Source organism: Boleophthalmus pectinirostris, unplaced genomic scaffold (assembly GCF_026225935.1).
Source record: "Boleophthalmus pectinirostris isolate CB_2022bp ecotype Guang Dong unplaced genomic scaffold, ASM2622593v1 HiC_scaffold_22, whole genome shotgun sequence".
NCBI classification, from domain to species: domain Eukaryota; kingdom Metazoa; phylum Chordata; class Actinopteri; order Gobiiformes; family Gobiidae; genus Boleophthalmus; species Boleophthalmus pectinirostris.
Genome location: NW_026571190.1, coordinates 9,732,995 through 9,751,463, shown reverse-complemented (window position 1 = coordinate 9,751,463; position 18,469 = coordinate 9,732,995). Strand labels below are relative to the sequence as shown.

At 37.5% G+C, this 18,469-nt stretch overlaps 1 protein-coding gene across 2 annotated transcripts; it reads left to right on the top strand.

Annotated features, from left to right (window-relative positions):
- Positions 1-1,021: 1,021 nt before the first annotated feature.
- marchf1 (membrane-associated ring finger (C3HC4) 1) lies at positions 1,022-18,450 on the top strand. 2 transcript variants are annotated; one of them, XM_055158794.1, is made up of 8 exons: positions 1,022-2,390; positions 9,198-9,248; positions 11,252-11,322; positions 14,274-15,083; positions 15,774-15,954; positions 16,681-16,825; positions 17,621-17,665; positions 17,760-18,450. In XM_055158794.1, exons 1-8 carry the CDS (start codon positions 2,304-2,306, stop codon positions 18,113-18,115), a joined length of 1,746 nt encoding a protein of 581 aa, XP_055014769.1. In that variant the 5' UTR covers positions 1,022-2,303; the 3' UTR covers positions 18,116-18,450. The 2 variants fall into 2 exon arrangements, with proteins under 2 accessions (XP_055014769.1, XP_055014770.1); XM_055158795.1 differs by lacking the exon at positions 17,621-17,665.
- The last annotated feature ends 19 nt before the right edge of the window (positions 18,451-18,469 follow it).

Sequence of the window (18,469 nt, the reverse complement as noted above, 5' to 3'; positions counted from 1 at the left end):
CAGAACTCTCCACATCCTGTCATTTTCTACATATTTTGCTTCTTGATCCTGTATAACTATAGTTTATGTTTTACAACAGGTATTATTCCACCAAATTAAGTAGAAGTGAGTGAATCATCAAAACATGTCATGTGTGCTTTAAAGCAGAAATACCTAACTTACATGTTATGAATTAACTTCTGTAAATACCTACTTCCTTCTTCCACGGTTTGAAAATTACGTACTCCAACTGTAACTTTAAACCATGTTGGTCTATTATAAACGTTTTACAAAGGGGACCTGATTTTTGTCCTCATAAGGGAGGCAGGTCCCCATGATGTGAGTGAGTGTGGCCAGATGTTAGTCCCCACAGTAATCTAAATGCTCACCCAGTCACCCACATGTACAAACAGGTTTTAGTGGAGCTGTGAAGAGCTGCCTTACCTCTCCCCTCTCAAGTTCAAGCAAGATCAAATTAACCCTAATTATTAATGGGTGACTTGCGGGTGTGCTTATAGTGTAACAGCAGAGGTTCCCTGCATAAGTAAACAAATCATTATAACGTGTGGTCTAGAGAGTAGGGAATATTTGTTTTTTTATATTAAGTAAAATAGTAGTAGACTCAGTGCTGTTGTTGTGTCCTTGGGCAAAACACTTCATCCACTTTGCCAGTTAGGATTATCCGGATGGTGGTTTTTGGTAGTGGACAGAGAGGCGGCAGTAACTGAATGCCTTCTTAGAAATAGTCTCCAGACTTTTTCTTCTTTTCTAATACTAAATATCAAGCCTTTATTTACCATACAAATATTATAAAAAATATGTTTAAAAACATATTGAACTTTGCATAACGTGATTCATATAAACAACTTTTCAAAAACAATATATGACTTTCCATCACCCAAAAAAAAGGAAGTCAAAGACAATGCAAGTTCTTTAAAAAAAAAAAATCTACTTCTAAAATAGTATAGTATAGTATAAATAGTATTGTTTGTGCTTGTGTTTTTGGCAGCATGTTTATCTGTAATCTTTCCAAATGCAATAATATAACTACTGTGCAGTGTTGTATGAAAAATTTTAATCCATATCAGAATGTTGCTACTTCATTAAAAACTTACCTGGAGGTGTGTTTTGTTTCATTTACACATGTTTCAGTAATCTTTTATTATTAGTCAGTCAGTCTACATCTCCAAAGCTCAAAATACTCTGTTCCACCTTGTGATGTCAGGACGCGGCGCTTTTCAAGTTAACAGCTACATTTTACCTTTTGTTTAGCAGAGATTGGCAATTCCAGGGTTGAAATTACACAAATTATCCTAATGAAGGTGTATGGAGTTTAAAAACACAGTGGAGCACTTCCTGTACTACTACATGTCATCACAAGGAGGAGTTTTTCCAGTTTCAAAGAAGAACTCAGCCTAAATATGCAGGCTTTGTGTGTTAAACATGTGTGAATGAAACAAAACACAACTCCAGGTCTGTTTGTGATGAGGACATATTAAAACATAGTACTTTTAAGGCTTTATAAAACAGGTAGGTAGAGAGAGGTTATAGACATGGGGTGTATGTGCAATGCTATACCAACGAGCACTTTGCTTTTGTTTTTATTATCTCACACAATCGCAGCAGAGTCACAGATCTTCTAATTACAGGTTATATCTATCATAATCCTTTTGACAGGAGACAGAGTTTAATCGGATTATCCACACTACCTCCTCAAATCAAGTCATTTGCTTCATCGTGGACAAAAGTACTACTAAAATTTGACTCTAGATGTGCCCAGATTGAATAATACCGCAATATGTATGACAATATGATATCCACCGGTGTTCAAGTGCACAAGTGGGAAAGCCTATTAGCCCCACCATTGGTCCAAGGAGGAGATTGAGGTTAGTCTAAGCCCTAATCCCTGTGAACCGTATGCTTACGCCCCACCAGACCCTGTAAAAACCTTGACTCCACCCACTCAAGCAGCACATAACACAACACGCAACATCTTCACACGCTAGCAACACATCACTAGCATACGGCACTGTTTGTTTTTCACTCCAATTTTCATCCCAAATCTTCCTCCGAGTGTGTCTCTGTTGCAAAAGGAGGCAGCGGGAGTAGATTGAGTAGTTTCCCAGTCGCCATGACTACCTCACACCCCATCTTCCTGTTGCCACGGTGACCCGATCCACATCCATCTGGGCTCTTGTTGATGATCGCGATCAGTGCAGCGGACGGAGCGTGAAGCCGGGGAGAGCGCACTTCGGGGACAGCGGAGAGAGGAGTGGAGGACAGTGATGAGGGACTGACTCCGGGGGTTGCCTGGGAACAGCAGCATGCCAGTACAACAGATTACCGTGGTACCAGCCAGGGACAACGGCAGCACTGGCAAAAGCTCCTCACGCCCCAAAGACAAGAGTGAGGTGAGTTTAGGCTAATGTGTCTAATGTGCTAATTATGTCTTATTATGATCCATCACTTTCACATGTTTTCATCAACCATTTTTGCATCTGTGTTTCTGTAGATACATTATTTTGAAATTTGGAATGTCAGAAGTGAGTCATGGAGAAGTAATATTTATATGTTAAGTAGGGCTAAACAATTTGGGAAAAATATCAACTTTTCTGGCAAACATTGCGATTATGATTAGATTTGCAATTTATGATTCTGCTAAAAGTTCACATTTAAATTTTTTCTTAATCAAGAGGAATAGACAGAGACTGAAATATGAATTGCAGCCTTTGAGATTTGCTAATTGCGCCCAAAGGCTGCAATTTTTAAAGACAACAGTCCATCTGATAACAGAAAACTATTCAATCCAACTTTTGCGTTTAAAACAACATGCACAATAAGTAGATATGCCACCTCCATGTTTTAAAAAATTCACTCTTACTCCACACAGGTGGAAAGCTTTTTTATGAAATTTTCGTCAGAAATAAAGTTGAATGCTGTAAAAAGTAAATGAACTCTTAACATAAACATGTGGCATCATAATACACCATATTATAACTAATGAATAAAAAAAAATTGTAGACCAAAATACTATGTAAGCAGAGGTCAAAGTTTTCTTTTGTGATATATATATATATATATATTGTCTGACCTCATGGTACCTTGCATCACCCGTGTTATGTCATAGGTTGCAGGTGAACTTTAAGTCTTTGAGTTCTCACTGACAGTAGCTGCCATTCAGAGTATGGGATGCTGCCAAGATTTTAGATGAATCCTACAAATGGATGTTTAATATTCAACATCAACAATACTTAGCTGTTCATTATGGGCATTTCCTCTCCAGCTAGAAAGAAAAACAAACTGGCTAACAGTTGGACAAAGCCATCTGCCTAATTTGTCAAGCACATGAAATGTCCAAAAAGTAACACAGGGTATAAATCATACTTTTCATGTGTTCATGTACACTCTTTCTACCACTCTTACTACTGCTATTTACTACTACTCTTACTGCTCCTCTTTTCTACTACTAAAGCAGCACTATGTACCTTTTTGGTGGGTTGTCCACCAGCTGCTTGTCTCCATAGAGATCTTATTGCTTTGTCAGTAATTTTCCACAGTATGGAATTCAATTTAGCTAGCTTGAATTAGTTTGATTTGATTTAGTTTTTGTTTTGCTACACAAAAATGCATTCTTAGTACGAGCAGGGTTGCCTCTCCACAGATCTGACGTGGCCTGGGGGTGTCACCTGCTTGTCTCCATGGAGATGAATAAGTTTAATGCCATACTGTGGAGCATTCCAGGCAAAGTGATACCATCTGTATGCAGACAAGCAGGTGGCCACCCCTCCTCCAAAACACTCAGTCTCTCTTTAAACTTTAAAATCATTATTGTATTTTTGCATGTAGACACTTCAGCCAAAGAATGCTGTTGATTTATTCATAAATGACTTCCACTGGAATAAACATGTTATTGCTTGACTCAAGAAAAATAATATTTTAATTTTTTCCCCAAAATTTCAAAACTCTTTTTATTTGTACAAGAGCCAGTGCATTTTGTATTCATCCTGATTTGTGTTAGAAAGCACTTTTTGTGATTGTTCTTTTTTTGGCATGACAAATATAAACATTTGGCAGCATAATCGAGTTTTGGTTGCAAGCCAGGGTACATCCTCAAAAATAGCCCTTACAGCGTGGTCTGAGCAGTTGTGACATGCGCAAATATTTTTTGGCTGTTTCTTGTGTATGCATTGGTAGTAGCATGTAGTATTGTTTGTCATTAGTAGGTTAAAGTAAAGTGCTACAGTACGGCAGCAGTTTGCATCTTTTAGCTATGTATGTGCAGGCCATTTCAATCAATAAGAAGACTGTGATAAAAATGAACCTTGTCCTCGATGAGATCTGAAGATGTGGACACTCAACACATGGTAGTATTATTGACTGATCCAAGTCTGCTTTTGTTTCCATTGTAGGGTTATATATTGATTTTCTGGAGTTCTCAACAAAGAGATGTCAATAAGGACTGAATAGGTGGTGTCCTTGGTTCATAATAGACTATACTCATAGGTTATCCTACGGTTCTGTTCTGACCAGTCTGATCTTATTGTTCTCTAAAAATAGAATTGGTCTTGTTTTTTGACTAGGGAACAGGCTGATGGTGAGTAATGTAGACAGGTTTTATTTCAATCAGCCTTATTAATTAAGTTATTATTATTCGTTTTTTAATATTCAGTATTTAATAACTATGTTTTGTAGCATGATAACAATATTGCAAAAATTCAATATGCTTTTTCACACATTAACTGAATTTCAAACTAAATCACACATGTCTTACTTTACTTATCAAAATAAAAAGGTATTTGTCTTGGTTTAATTAAGTATGATTTAATACAACAAAAAAGGAATACAGCATAAGTTTTTTACATTTTACTTTCAGCAGCAAATGCAGATATAAATCTTTGAGTTGGTATCATCCAAAACTGGGCCAATAAACAAAAACATTATTAAAGGTTCTATATTACATAAAATGTATTTTTTATGTAATATTTTTTATGTAATTTTTTTTTTAATGTACTATTTTTTATGTTATAATGTTGTTATCTCATCAAAACATACCCAGAGATGTGTTTTGATTAATTCACACATTTTAGTAATCTTTTATTATTAGTCTGTCTACAGCTCAAAAACACTCTCTTCCACCTTGTGATATCATGTAGTGGTAGTTTTCAAGTTGACAGCTACCATTTACCTTAAGTTCAGTAGAAAATGGCTTTTCCTGAGCTGAAATCATCCAAATGATTCTAGTGAATGGAGTGTATGGAGTTAAAAAACACAGTGGAGCACTTCCTCTGTTACTACACGATATCTTAAGGTAAAACAAAATGTTTTCAATTTGAGAGAAGAACTCAGCCTAAATATGTTTATGTATGTTAAACATGAATGAAACAAAATAAAACTCTAGGTATGTTTTGATGAGGAGGAAACAACATTGATCAGAAAAAAGCATAAAGCAAAATCTTGGTGCATAAGACAAAGGGTTAATATTGCTTTAAGTTTAGTGGCATTTCATTTATTCATTTGTGTAAATAGGATTGTGGTCAAGTGATCATGTTTCAGTGCTTTGTTGTAATAGGCTACTTTGGTAAACTTCCACATCTGCTCACACCTCTGCAGATGCCGTCACTGATAACATGGTGCTGAAGCGTAGTCTGTGAAGTCTGATTCTATTTTTGATGGACTATCTCAGTACTCTTCAACTAGATACTGTAGCACACAGTAGCAAATATAAAAATGTCTTACAATTCTAAATAATTACTATAGCAAAAGATAGAAAAAAGGGTGAATATATATTTAGGTACATACAACAGGTGGGGTAAGTGCAGAAAATAGTAGTTTTGACATTGGCATGGGTGAGTTGTTATACAGCTGTATGGAGTAAGTATGAATGCACAATTTTCAGACCGCAATTTTGAGTTTTATCAGGATTCATGTTTTCTTAGTTATTAGTCTAGGTAACTAAAGCAGTCAGCTGTTTCTGAAAGTTTACCCCTCACTGTGATTTGTTAGATCCACTTGCCACTCATTGCCACATTAGCTACATTATTTACTATTTCTGTGCATTTATAGGTATAATAGACTCTGTCATATTCCAAGAAGACTGGCGGTGCAGTGTTTGCTGTGACTCCACATGGGCTACTAATTTAAACCTGGTCATCAGCAAATCCCTTGATGAGCTTAGAGACAGTGCAGCCAGCTACTTGTCAGCGGTGCTCCTATGTATTGAAGTGATTCACACAGCATATAGCCATATAGTAGGTGTATGAGCACATAGACTCTTTTCTTTTGTGTCACCACTAAATCTTTGATGTTTACCTTCCACAACCTCAACTCTTTCTACTGACTGATTCTACTTGATCTTACTTTTGAAAGCCGCACATTTACTGTTACTGACACAGAAGTTCTCGGTACACCAGGGCTGTAGCTGAAGATTTGTAATTTTTGGGTTTTTATATGTAAAAAAGCAGGAAAGCAGATTAAACTCAGGATGCACAAGTTTAATCTTACTTTATATAAATACATTGCTTCCTAGTACTTTTTTCCTGCATAAACAGTTGTTTTTGCTCTTGTGCAGGTGTAGTCTTGTGAATGCAGTTTCAGTCAGATATATAAAATAATAGTAATAGTTTTGAGAGCTTTTGCCACACCCCTTTTTTAGTCGACTATTTGATTGAACTTCTGTCTTCAGTCAACCAAGAATTTCTGTAGTCGACTACAGCCCTACTGTCAACTCCCACACTGATACATCACGGTATATTCTGTCAAACTAGAGCAAAGTGGCCAGTAACTACATCACAAAAGGAACAAACTATCTTCAGTCTTTCATTATTATTTTCAATATATATACAAACCAGTGTGCTGTTTAAACATACTCTGACATGTTTCAGATACCTTCTGAAACCTCCTTCAGAAAGGTCATGTGACTTTTCAGATGGGAGCTCTAGAAGGCCTCATTTTGGCTCCAAACCCCATGAAGCCTGCCGAGTCTACAGCAATTGTGGCATTGTACAGTACCAGTCAAAAGTTTGGATGCTGCTTCAAATTCAAAGCTTTTTTTCTTTTATGTTTACTACTTTCTACATTTTAGATACATACAGAAGACATCACATGTATGAAACATGATGTTTGGAATTATGTAGCAAAGAAAAAAATTGTTATGTTTGCTTTATTGAAAGCGATGCAAACCTTTGGCCATCTCTCATTGAGCTTCATGATGAAGTCTCCTGAAATGGTTTTCAATTTACAGTTTACATGTTATGGGTTCGTTAGGGAAACCCCAAGAGTACAAAGCAGTGATCAAAGCAAAAGGTGGCTATTTATTAAAATCTAAAACAAATTTTTTATTATTTTGTGTTTAATTTTTTGTGTACTATATTCCAGTTTTTTCTACCTTCAGTGAGAATCTACAATGTGAAATAGTGATGAAAAAAAGAGAACTAAATTAAAAAGTGTGTCCTGCTGTCCAAAAATTTTTTTTACAAATAAATAAATAATGACTGAGTTGTTTAAAGCATACAATGCAACAATATATTATAATTCATAATATTTTATGGAAAACACTGATTATGATGTACTCTAGTGGTGACTACTTCTTTTCATAGAGACACACTATATGCTTTATATGTTTAAGCCAGTTTGTGGGTTTCCTAAAGTAATGTATAAATCTTACTCTGATGGCCTTAACAGTAGCTGGTGACCTCTTGGCACACAAACCCTGATGCAGCCAGGTCACAGATAGTTGGCAACGCATTTAAATCAGTGCTGCTCCAGGAACCTCCAGAATAAAGTGCTTTAAGTGGACTTTACATTAGAGACACCTTACGGAACACTGTCTTGAACTATCGGCTAATGGGATTGTCTGCTTCACCCCACGCCACAATGAGCAGGTACAAAAGCAGCTCCGTGACTTCTCCCACCACCATTCAGAAACAAAGAGTAGTAAAGGTAGCACCACTAGGCGTGGCAAGATAATTACTTTATCATCTTAAATGCAGTTTTTATCATGGGTAGTTTTTGTACTAGAGGGAAAATATTAGTTATTTTTCTGTATTACAATAAGATTTGAGCTGTAGATGGTTGAATTATGAACTTTTATGCCTCATTATAGATACAAACTACTTCATTATTGAATTCTGTTATGTATTTATGGCAGCTCATGTTGTTACTTCAGTTGTTTTTACTATGTATACTTCAGCGATATATCACTTCAAAATTTGTTATTATGACAGCCCTGAGCATCCTTTTTGACACAGTTTCTAATATATATTTGTTGTCATTCTAGCATTGCTTTTTGTAACTATAAGAGATGTAACTCATCCCCACTTAACCCTTTTTTATACAGTTCAAAAGTAAACATATTGAAAAGAAATCTCACTAGATAATTTTGTGATAATTTTGTCTCACAAGATCTTGTCCCTAAAGAAAATTTGCATGATGCATGGTTTGGTTGTGCTTGAAGAGGTAAAGTATTTACAAGTAAATATTTAGTTCTATCTAAAAAGAAAGCATGAGTGTTGGAATCTTTGTGCAAATGCTGGAGAAGAAAGAAAATTGGTCTGTTTTAACACTGTGTTTGATTGTTTATTTTTAAAGACTGATTGAACAGCACTTCACTGATCCAATTTACTATCACCCTGCATTGGTGCTAAGACCAGACTTAAAATTTGATGTATTTTTATAATTCTATAAAGTTCATTTATATTTCAGTGATTATAAATGTTGAAACTGATGTTGAACTGTAAATTTTTCTGTATAAATATAAATATAAATGTACAGGAAATAATATTTAGCCTTAATTTAAAGGTCTGTACCTGATAAAACTGCCTTAAAACTTACTGAGGGTAAAATGTCCCTTTCCAATTGACAAATACTTTGTCTTGAAATAAAAGAACCATCTTGAAAAGGTAATGAATCTAGGTTCACCAGGTAAATCAGTCTTAACTAGTCTACATCTATTCTTCTCAAACTAAGAGTAATACACAAAATTCAGGTTATTTTAACTTTATCTAAGTGTTCATTTTTGTAGTGCTGTAGTTTCCATAAAAGACACTCGCCCTGTGCTTTTCCCATAGCGCCACTTTCGTTGTACCAGCTGATTGACGTGTCGTTCTCTCTCCATTTTTTTTTTCTCTTTCTCTCTCTCATTTTCTGTCTTTCTCTCTTTTTCTCCTTCTCTCTCTCTCTGTCTTTATCCCACCCCCTCTCCTTCCCTCTCCTCACTGCAGGGGAAGAAGGCGCCTGGACGCTCAGGAAGTCGATCCAGCAACATCTCCAAGGTAACCAACCGCTGAACATCCCACTGTACTAAAAGCTCCATGTTAATATGACAGTTCAGAGTGGAGCAGAGGTACCATTGTTTAGCCAAGCAGAAGCTAATGTGCTAATGCTGTGATGGCAAATCAATAGAAATTCCTCACAGTGTTACCAAGGACCTTTTTTTTTCTGGCATCTATAAGAAAATAATTCTACAGAATGTGTGAAACTTTATATGGCACTATAAAATGTGTTTTAGGTTTGTTATGTTTGGAATTTCACACAAAGATGACTTTCTATCATGTGACCTGCTCTTTGAATCACACATTTTATTCTGTAAAATTTGAATTTTTAAACTGTAGCAAAGAAATGGGACCAATTATGCAATAATATCCTAGTATCCTACTTTTATATTTTCTTTTTTGTTGTTGTTGTTGTTTTTACGTATATATTTTCAAAACCAACACTTTGATAGAATTTTATACTTAAGGAAAAACCAACTATACTATACTTACTTACTATACTGTTACTATACTGTTACTGTACTATTTATGTAATATGTATGTAATATGTAATATACTGTACTATTTATGTAATATGTAATATCAGTCTATTTAAATGTGTACTATGTAACATTTCCAGTACAGTGTCTGCCACCTACTTGTCTCCATGGATACATTAGTGCTTTACCTGCAGTTTTAAGTATGGCACTGAACTTATTTATCTTGCTGTGGGTGACCCTCACTAGTCAGGCTGGCGCCACCTAGTGCCTCCACTCAATTTAATTTCTCTCCAGCGACTAAGTCAGGAATCGGAATACACTAGATCAAGGGTGTCCAAACTTTTTTCATCAAGGGCCACATATCTAAACACAGACGAAGCAGAGGGCCGTAGACTGGTGCTCATTACAGTGAATAATTGAAATATGTGCATGTTTAACACATTAGAATGAGCCATCAGTCTTTATTCATGCTAAAATCCTCAAAACCACACTAAATATTAAATATTGGCTTTTTCAAGGTAGATTTTCAAAAAACTTGCAATAAAAAGCAGATTTTTCATTAATGCAAGGTAATTTGGGCCAATTCTCCCGGAAGCCTGAGGGCCAAGAAAAATTTGTCTGAGGGCCGCATTTGGTCCACGGGCCATAGTTTGGACATGCCTGCACTAGATGGTTCGCAAAAACCCCTGAAGTGCAAGTTCAGGCACCAGCCAATCAGCGAAGACCCGTATATTCTGTGTTGGCAACGATTCCCGAGATCAAGGATTTAAGGCTGGAACAAAGAGAATGTTTGGTGTATTTTATCAAGGGGAAAGACGTTATTGCCCTTCTTCGTACGGGATTTGGGAAAAGCTTAATATACCAGTTAGCCCTGTTAGCGGCGCATTACATACATCACGACCAAATAGCAGCGATTGGTTAAATGAAAAAAAGTACACACCTAACGTTGAGCGAACGAATCCTAATGCTGCGAGGTCGGACAGTTTCTATGAAGTGAAACCGGCTGATGAATCAGGCTAGGCCCTCACAGAACTGACTCGTAACTTGGTCTGGTGAAGATAGATATGTTAACAGGGCCCATATTACTCTAGTTTCTGGTCTATGTTACAGTGTTTTTTCCTCATCCGGAACATACCTGGGGTTGTGTTTTTTTTTCCATACACACAAACTCTGAATATTTAGGTTATTTTCTCAAACGAAAAATAATACCTTGTGATGTCATGTGGTAATACAGGAAGTACTCCACTTTACTGTATAATAATAATAATAATAAACCAGGATTACTCAAATGTGTGAATGAAACAAAACGTAGCTCCGGGTATGTCTCTGATGAGGTGAAAACATTATAACATGGCATAAATCTTGTGTAATATAGGACCTTTAATGCCATACTCTAGGCTAAGCAAGACTCTCCACCTGGAAAGTTACATAATTCACCTTTAAAAGCATTTTCTAAGTAGGTGAAAAACACGTGGTTCAACACAATTTTCTACGTTATGAAAACCTAAACATTTTATTTTTTAGGTCAGCAACTCAACAGGACTGACCACTGCTTCGAGAACCTCCGTTACCCCATCTTCTCAGGACATATGCAGGTGTGTGAAAGCCGGTGGTACTTTGCACTGGCCCTGTACTGTGGGCAGATGAGCGCCCTGTTGACATACTTAGAGTGAGTGGGCGACTGAATGAGCTGGTTCTAATGTATCCTGAAGCCATAGCACAATGAAAATGGATGAGATGTGATGGGCCGAGCGTAATTCAATAACTGGGAGGAAGATGGCTGATTGTACAGTCCTTCAACAGAGAAAAATATGGAGAAAAATTTGCCGTACATATGCATCCCTCCTTCCTGCATTTTATTAGACGTGTCATACATCTCATCAGTCAGTTACCAAACATTTTATTTGCTTGTTTGTGGTGTCATTTTGATTTAATATTATTTAAAGGGCCCGTGTTACACTATTTTCTGTTCTGTTCTAATGTTGTTTCTTCATCACAAACATATGTGAAGTTGCGTTTTGTTTCATTCACACATGTTTAACACACAAACCCTGAGTGTCTCATACAGAAAACACTCTGTTCTACCTTGTGATGTCATGTGATAATACATGAAGAGCTCCACTGTGTTTTTAACTCCATGTAACTTTAAAATAATTTAGATTTTCAGACCTGGAATTGCCAATCTATGCTGAACTAAAGGTAAAAGGTAGCTGTTAACTTAAAAACTATAGCTTCATAACATCACAAGGTGGAACAAAGCATTCTGAGCTTTGTATATGTAGACAGACTAATAATAAGTATTTAATAGGATCTAATAATAAAGGATTTACTCAGTCAAGTGTGAATGAATAAAACACAACTCTGGGTATGTTTTTGATGAGGTAATAACATTCACAACAATATGACTTAAAGCTCACAAGAATAACTTTTGTGGAATGTAGGACCTTTAAATTTAACAAAACTGGGACAACTGGGATTATACTCAAAATCCCAAAAGAGTTGTTAAGTACCAGGATGGATTAACGTTACTTTGGGTGCTACAGGTTGCCAACTTGCCATGCCACGTGCTCCCATCTGTTCCCTGTACTCCGGATGAACTTACCTGACCTATCATTAAAGCTGTATCCTTAATGCAGGCTTTATCACATGGCCTGTTTAAGAATAGTGTCTGTCTCTATAGCATCTAGATTCCTGGACCAAGGGCCTCTATATGTGGAAATAATGAAAACTGATTTTAAAAAAAGCTTTGCAAGCTTTTGCACACATAATTTTGAAGTATGATATATTTGCTACCAAAAAGTAATATGATAAACAAAAATAATGAAACTGCTTTATACCACTGACACAATAATCCCTAAAACAGGATTATTCCGGTCAATGTTTTTCTAAGTGGACCATAGTGTTAAAAAATTTGTCCAATTAAACACTTATTTAATTTATTCCAGTTGTGTCATATGTTAATTACTCAACCAACTACAGCTTAAATAAAAAATAAAATAAATCTAAATAGAGACTTATACTACAAAAAAATACTAAAAAAGTGCATGCGATAATTTTTGAGTCCGAAAATGTTTTGCTCTTTTTATCATATATTAAAGTCAGTATAGTAATTATGGTGACAGGTTTAACAGCAGAAATGTAATGTAATGTGTTCTGAATAATTAATTAAATGAAACTATAATTTTCTAAAACAATCTTACAGCTTTTATGAAAGAACCCTTTGATATTAAAAATCCATGGTCGATATATTAAATTGTAAAAAGATTATTTTTTTTAGACCAGAGTTTATTTATTTGTCATACCTGATAATTTCGACTGCTCTCTGATAGTGGTCACGGCACTGACAGTGTTTTTCAAATGAACCTGACTGGAACAGTTAGATTATATACAAAGTAGAGAAGGTGGTAGTCGTCTAGACACTGTTCTTTCAATCCCTGTTTCGGCTCCCATCCAGAAGCTTACCTGTCCAGCCAGAACCAAACGCTTTGTCAAAACTTTACAAAGACGAGTGGATCCGAAGCCATATTCTGTCTCTCTGATTTCAGAGGGCGTGATTGACAGTCAGCCAATCAGAGAGATGCATGCTACGTTGATGGATTAAACAAACATGACTGCTCACAAGTAGAAAATGGGGAAAAACAACATAGAGGACAGAGAAACAGTTATTTAGTTTAGTTATTTATTTTAGCTAAAAGTTACATATATATTTTGTTCTGAATGTTATGAGAATATCTGAGAGGGGATGTCCTCTACATTTGAGAAACACGTGCTACAAATTAGTGGCTGTGGTTGGAACATAGGAAGAAGTTTTTTCATGCCCTGTGATCTAGTTCCAGACAGGATGTAGAAGGTACTGGCTGGTGGTCAGGCAATCTAGGAACCATTTTCAATTGATGGGACTGTTAGGAGACACTGGGATTTCAAACCAGTACCATCAATTGAAAATGACATTACATGTCCAAACTAAATCCACACCATCATACGTTTTCTCTTTTTTAAAGGTCCTACAGTATATTACACAACTTTGACTCCTTCTAGCTTTTAGCCATGTTATAATGTTGTTACCTCATCAAAAAGTTGGAGTTGTGTTTTGTTTCATTCACACATGTTTGAATAACCCTTTATAATTAGTCTGACTGCATCTCTAAAGTTGTAAATGCGCTCTTCCACCTTGTGATGTCATGAAATGGTAGTTTTCAAGTTAACAGCTACCTTTTACCTTTTGTTTTGGAGAGCATGGCAATTCCATGGCTGAATTATCCAAATGTTTTTAGTTTAGGTGTATGGAGTTTAAAAAGACAGTGGAACACTTCCTGTATTATCACATGGCATCAAAAGGTCTAGCCGAATGTTTTCTGTTTGAAAGAAAAACACAATGTATGTTTGTGATGAGAAAACAACATTACAGCAGATCAGAAAATATAGCATAATATTGGCCCTTTAACATTTTAACATTTATTTATTTGTATTTATTTATTTTAGTTTCCTTCCCATCTCATATACTCACACATTTCTGTTCCCATCTGTCCTGTGCATGTGTGTTCAGTTCTGCCCCCCTGTCCCGTTTAGAAGAGGATGAGTCTGAGGCACAGAACTCGGAGAAGCACACAAGCTCCTCTACAATGACAGTAGCCAACGCACCTGTCTCCCCCTGCACCGCGCCGCCTCCCAAAAAACAGGTGAAGCGACGCCACCGACGCAAAGCCCCCACCTGCCCCTCCCTCACCTGCGTGGAACATACCTCTAACCAGGACCTGACCGAGCGCAGCCTGAGCTCGGACCGCAGCGACAGGGGAGAGAAGAGGGAGCGGCCAGCCAAAACCAGGAAGGACCTAGCCCCTCGCCTCCGCTGCTCCGGCGCCCCCGAGACCGACTCCACCTCAGACGAAGACGCATGGAGACAGGCACGCAGCTGGAGCAAGGAGAAGGCCAGGAGGGCTCGGAGACGCAGCCGGGAGAGAGACGCAGTCCAAACATTTGAGAACAAAGTGGAAGAGATGGAGCTGCAGTCTATAAGTTCAGAAGAGGAGAAAGAGAACAAAGAGGAGATGAAAGAGGAGAGCAGTGGAGGTCTGAAGAGGCGTCACGGGAGCAAGGCGTCAGTGAAACAAGACATATCTAGAGACGAGGCATCAGAGGTGAGGGAGACCACTGTGAGTAAAGACCACGAGGAGAAGTCCAACACCAGTACGCCGTCCACTGAGGAGGAGGGGCCAGAGGAGCTCATCACCAAACGCTATCAAGAGAGGGGTGCAGGGGGTGGGGACATGTCAGTGCCCGTTCCTCAGGCCCACTGCACGGGCAACGGGGTCACCATGCTGCACCCATGCTCTGACTCCGAGACAGAGGTCTGCAGGTCAGTATTCATGGGTTTCAGCTTCCTATCTTATGCAACATTTTGAGGACTTTTTCCCATTCAAAAGATATGATAATCTGTTTTCACTGTGGAAATGGTTCTAATATTTATCACTTTGAAACCCATGGATAGGAGTGTAGAATGATCTCTGTGTTGTGATGATGCACTAAAGGCACACACATGCTCTGCAGAACACATTGCAAAAGGGTTACACAGGGAAATCTGAATCTGTTAACAGTATTTTCTTGTATTTATGATATAAATGATTTGCATCTTGTCTCTGCCCATATTTTTGGGTTATCGCAATGATAGTAATCTGATATTTTTGCAAAAAGATGTTGGTATATGCATTCGTTGATGTTGGCATGCTGTAGCTTTAGCAACAAAGTAAAAAGTAATATTGACAAGAAAATTGAGAGATATAACTTTATTTTAAAAAAATAAAAAATGCATTTATTTATTAATTTAGTTTAGACTATGTACTCAATATTCTCTTTTATTTTTTGTCTGATTTGCAAAACAACAATTGCTATAATAATATAATTTCTTCAGACCTTCCACCATCATCCCATTAAAAAGACATAAATCTGAGTCCATCTGTGTTTCTCAGACATTCCAAATCATATAAGATAATCAGATATCTTTAGCCAACTGCACTAGCATATATATTCTCTTGTGTGTTTGGACCAGGATCTGTCACTGTGAGGGAGATGACGACTGTCCCCTCATCATGCCCTGCCGATGCACAGGGAGCCTCAGTTTTGTCCATCAGACCTGCCTCAACCAGTGGATCAAGTCCTCAGACACACGCTGCTGTGAGCTCTGCAAGTTTGACTTCATCATGGAGACCAGGCTCAAACCTCTACGCAAGGTCAGCAACACCAAAAATATGCAGTACTAGTAGTAATAGTATGATTTTATGATTACACAGTTAACATGCACGATATCGGCTGTGCATGTACCTTCCTTCACTCCAAGTAAAAAATCTTTTATATCTTTATTGAACAAATAATAAATATCTCAGATTGCATCTACCAAGCTAATTTACATCCGTAGTCACTAGGCAGGAAATTAAACAAATAAGATGTTAGTACAACAGGAAATGTATGAAGTATGGTCCAATCTTCATCTTTTATATAATGATTTTGCCAAATCAATCAACCAGTTATTTGTAGGTTTCTGATTTCTAAAGCATATTTTTGGAGTGATTCATCATTTGTGCATGTTTGAGCAGTCTTTAATCGCTTTTTTTCAAGACACCATATTGCCGATCAACTCCCGTGTTCACAGCCGTTGGCATACGCCCACTACTCAGTTCTCAATTTTATTTTCTTAATCAGTGATACGCCTGGGATTCGTCAGTGTTGCTAGCGTGATCTGCAGCAATCCATTGGAGTTGTTGTGATCATGTTTATGCATATTTACAATATAGGTTGTGAAATGATGTCTTAAATGTATGTAGTGAATGTATGTAAAAGTCAGTGACAACATTTTTTATAAGATTACCAATTCTATATCTAGTTCCCTTTAGCTGTTCTTCATTCTAGCTATTATCAGATTGTGTTAGTAACCTGTCTCAGGAGTGTCTGTTTCGTAGTGGGAGAAGCTCCACATGTCCAAAAGTGAAAGGAGAAAGATCTTCTGCTCCGTCCTGTTCCACCTCATCGCCATCGGCTGCATGCTGTGGTCAGTCTACATCCTGGTCAAGAGAACAGCAGAGGAGGTCCGAATAGGGAAGAATGGTCTGTACATGCAAACTGGTTTTTAGTAATTTACCAGTACAGATAAAAGTTTTATAGAGTTGCACTCTTAGTTATATGTATCTAAAGTACATAGATTTGTGGTTCTCCTTTCTATTGTCCCTACACTGCGTCCTATTAGCCATGGGTTTCAAGCTATGGCAATGGTTCTGTTTTTATTGCCTGAAACCCATGAGTAGATCTATGCTCATTATGTTGTGTTGTAAGCTTAAGGATGGGGGAGATGTCATCAACTTCAATACAATTTTCAATAATTGTTGTAGTGTATAGGCAGTTCTGAGTTTAGTCTGATTTGTTCTTATTTGTTCTATCAACAATGATGGTGGAAATGTATAATTTGAACAAAAATATAATATATGCCATACTTCAATCCAGGCCTATCTTACCCTATTATTACCCATTACCCTATTCTTTTTGTGAGACACGAGTTAGTTTACCTGCTTTACATGTTTCAGTGACTTCCACTCAACTTTTCCAGAAAGGATTCTTTTCTTTTAACAAAAAGAATACTTTACAGTTAATAAGGTACAGACTTGGTAAAGGACAACTTGTTTTCTAGGGAATAGTTCTAAGTAATGGTTTTATAAGTGATTTGAAGCAGGTCTTAAACCCCATCCCTAACTGTGTTGTGACCTTAATGTTCCATTATTGTAGATCTCCTAGTAGAAACCTAAGTACATATTCACTCATATGTACTGTATTTGAACCCATCAGAATAGCATTAAAATGACATAATGTACAATTATAAAGAGAGATTCCGCCCACTCTTGATTGCAGACGAATTATGGAGACTTTCTCTTACGAAGTACTACGAGTCCGGGGGTAAGCCCAGTTCAGTAAAGCCCTCATGCCTCTTCTCTCATGTTTTGAGAGTGACCTTTGTCCTCTGTGTTCTTTGTGTGCATGTGTGTACTAGGTGTGCTGGAGTGGCCCTTCTGGACTAAGCTTATCGTGGTGGCCATAGGCTTTACTGGAGGACTCATCTTCATGTATATCCAGAGTAAAGTGTACCTACAGCTGTGGCACCGACTCAAAGCCTTCAACCGCATCATCACAGTACAGAACTGCCCTGACAAGGAGCTGCACAACCCCCAGGCCCGCAGGTCTCACCACAGCACTCACAGTGTGGAGGTCCCTGTCAGCCCGGAACCTGTCAGCTCAGCACCTGTCAGCCCGGCACCTGTCATCCCTGTACCTGTCCCCACACAGGATCACCCAGACTCGGACATGTCTGTGGAAGCTGCTGTGGCTCCTGCACACAGCCCTGTCTGACTGTTTTACACTCATTTGCACAACTGAGATCTGTCGAACACATAGAATTTCTGCAGAATACAAACTCAGAGGGAAATAATGAAAAAGGATCCTAAAGCCATCTTCTTAAGACTGCTGTGAAGTTTTACTGTTTCACTATTTGGTGAAACCTATTTTTGTATGCACGATGTAAAATGCATCGACACTCTTGGCAGTACTGTTGAAAAAGGGAGTATTGGTACACTATTGCACACAGGGAAGTTTAGACACTCCAGAGCCTCTGTCATACTTGTTTTTGTAGTCCTAACATCTTGTTCACACTTTCTGTATGAAGCACTAGTTTGGAATTATTTGATTGTAATTGTCCATTTAAAC

Bases quoted from the DNA above. Each gene is read 5' to 3' on its own strand.
- marchf1 (XM_055158794.1), top strand. From the start codon at position 2,304: ATGCCAGTACAACAGATTACCGTGGTACCAGCCAGGGACAACGGCAGC. The intron at 15,084-15,773 runs GTCAGTATTCAT...TGTTTGGACCAG, and splicing joins TCCGAGACAGAGGTCTGCAG to GATCTGTCACTGTGAGGGAG. The intron at 17,666-17,759 runs GTAAGCCCAGTT...TGTGTGTACTAG, and splicing joins GAAGTACTACGAGTCCGGGG to GTGTGCTGGAGTGGCCCTTC.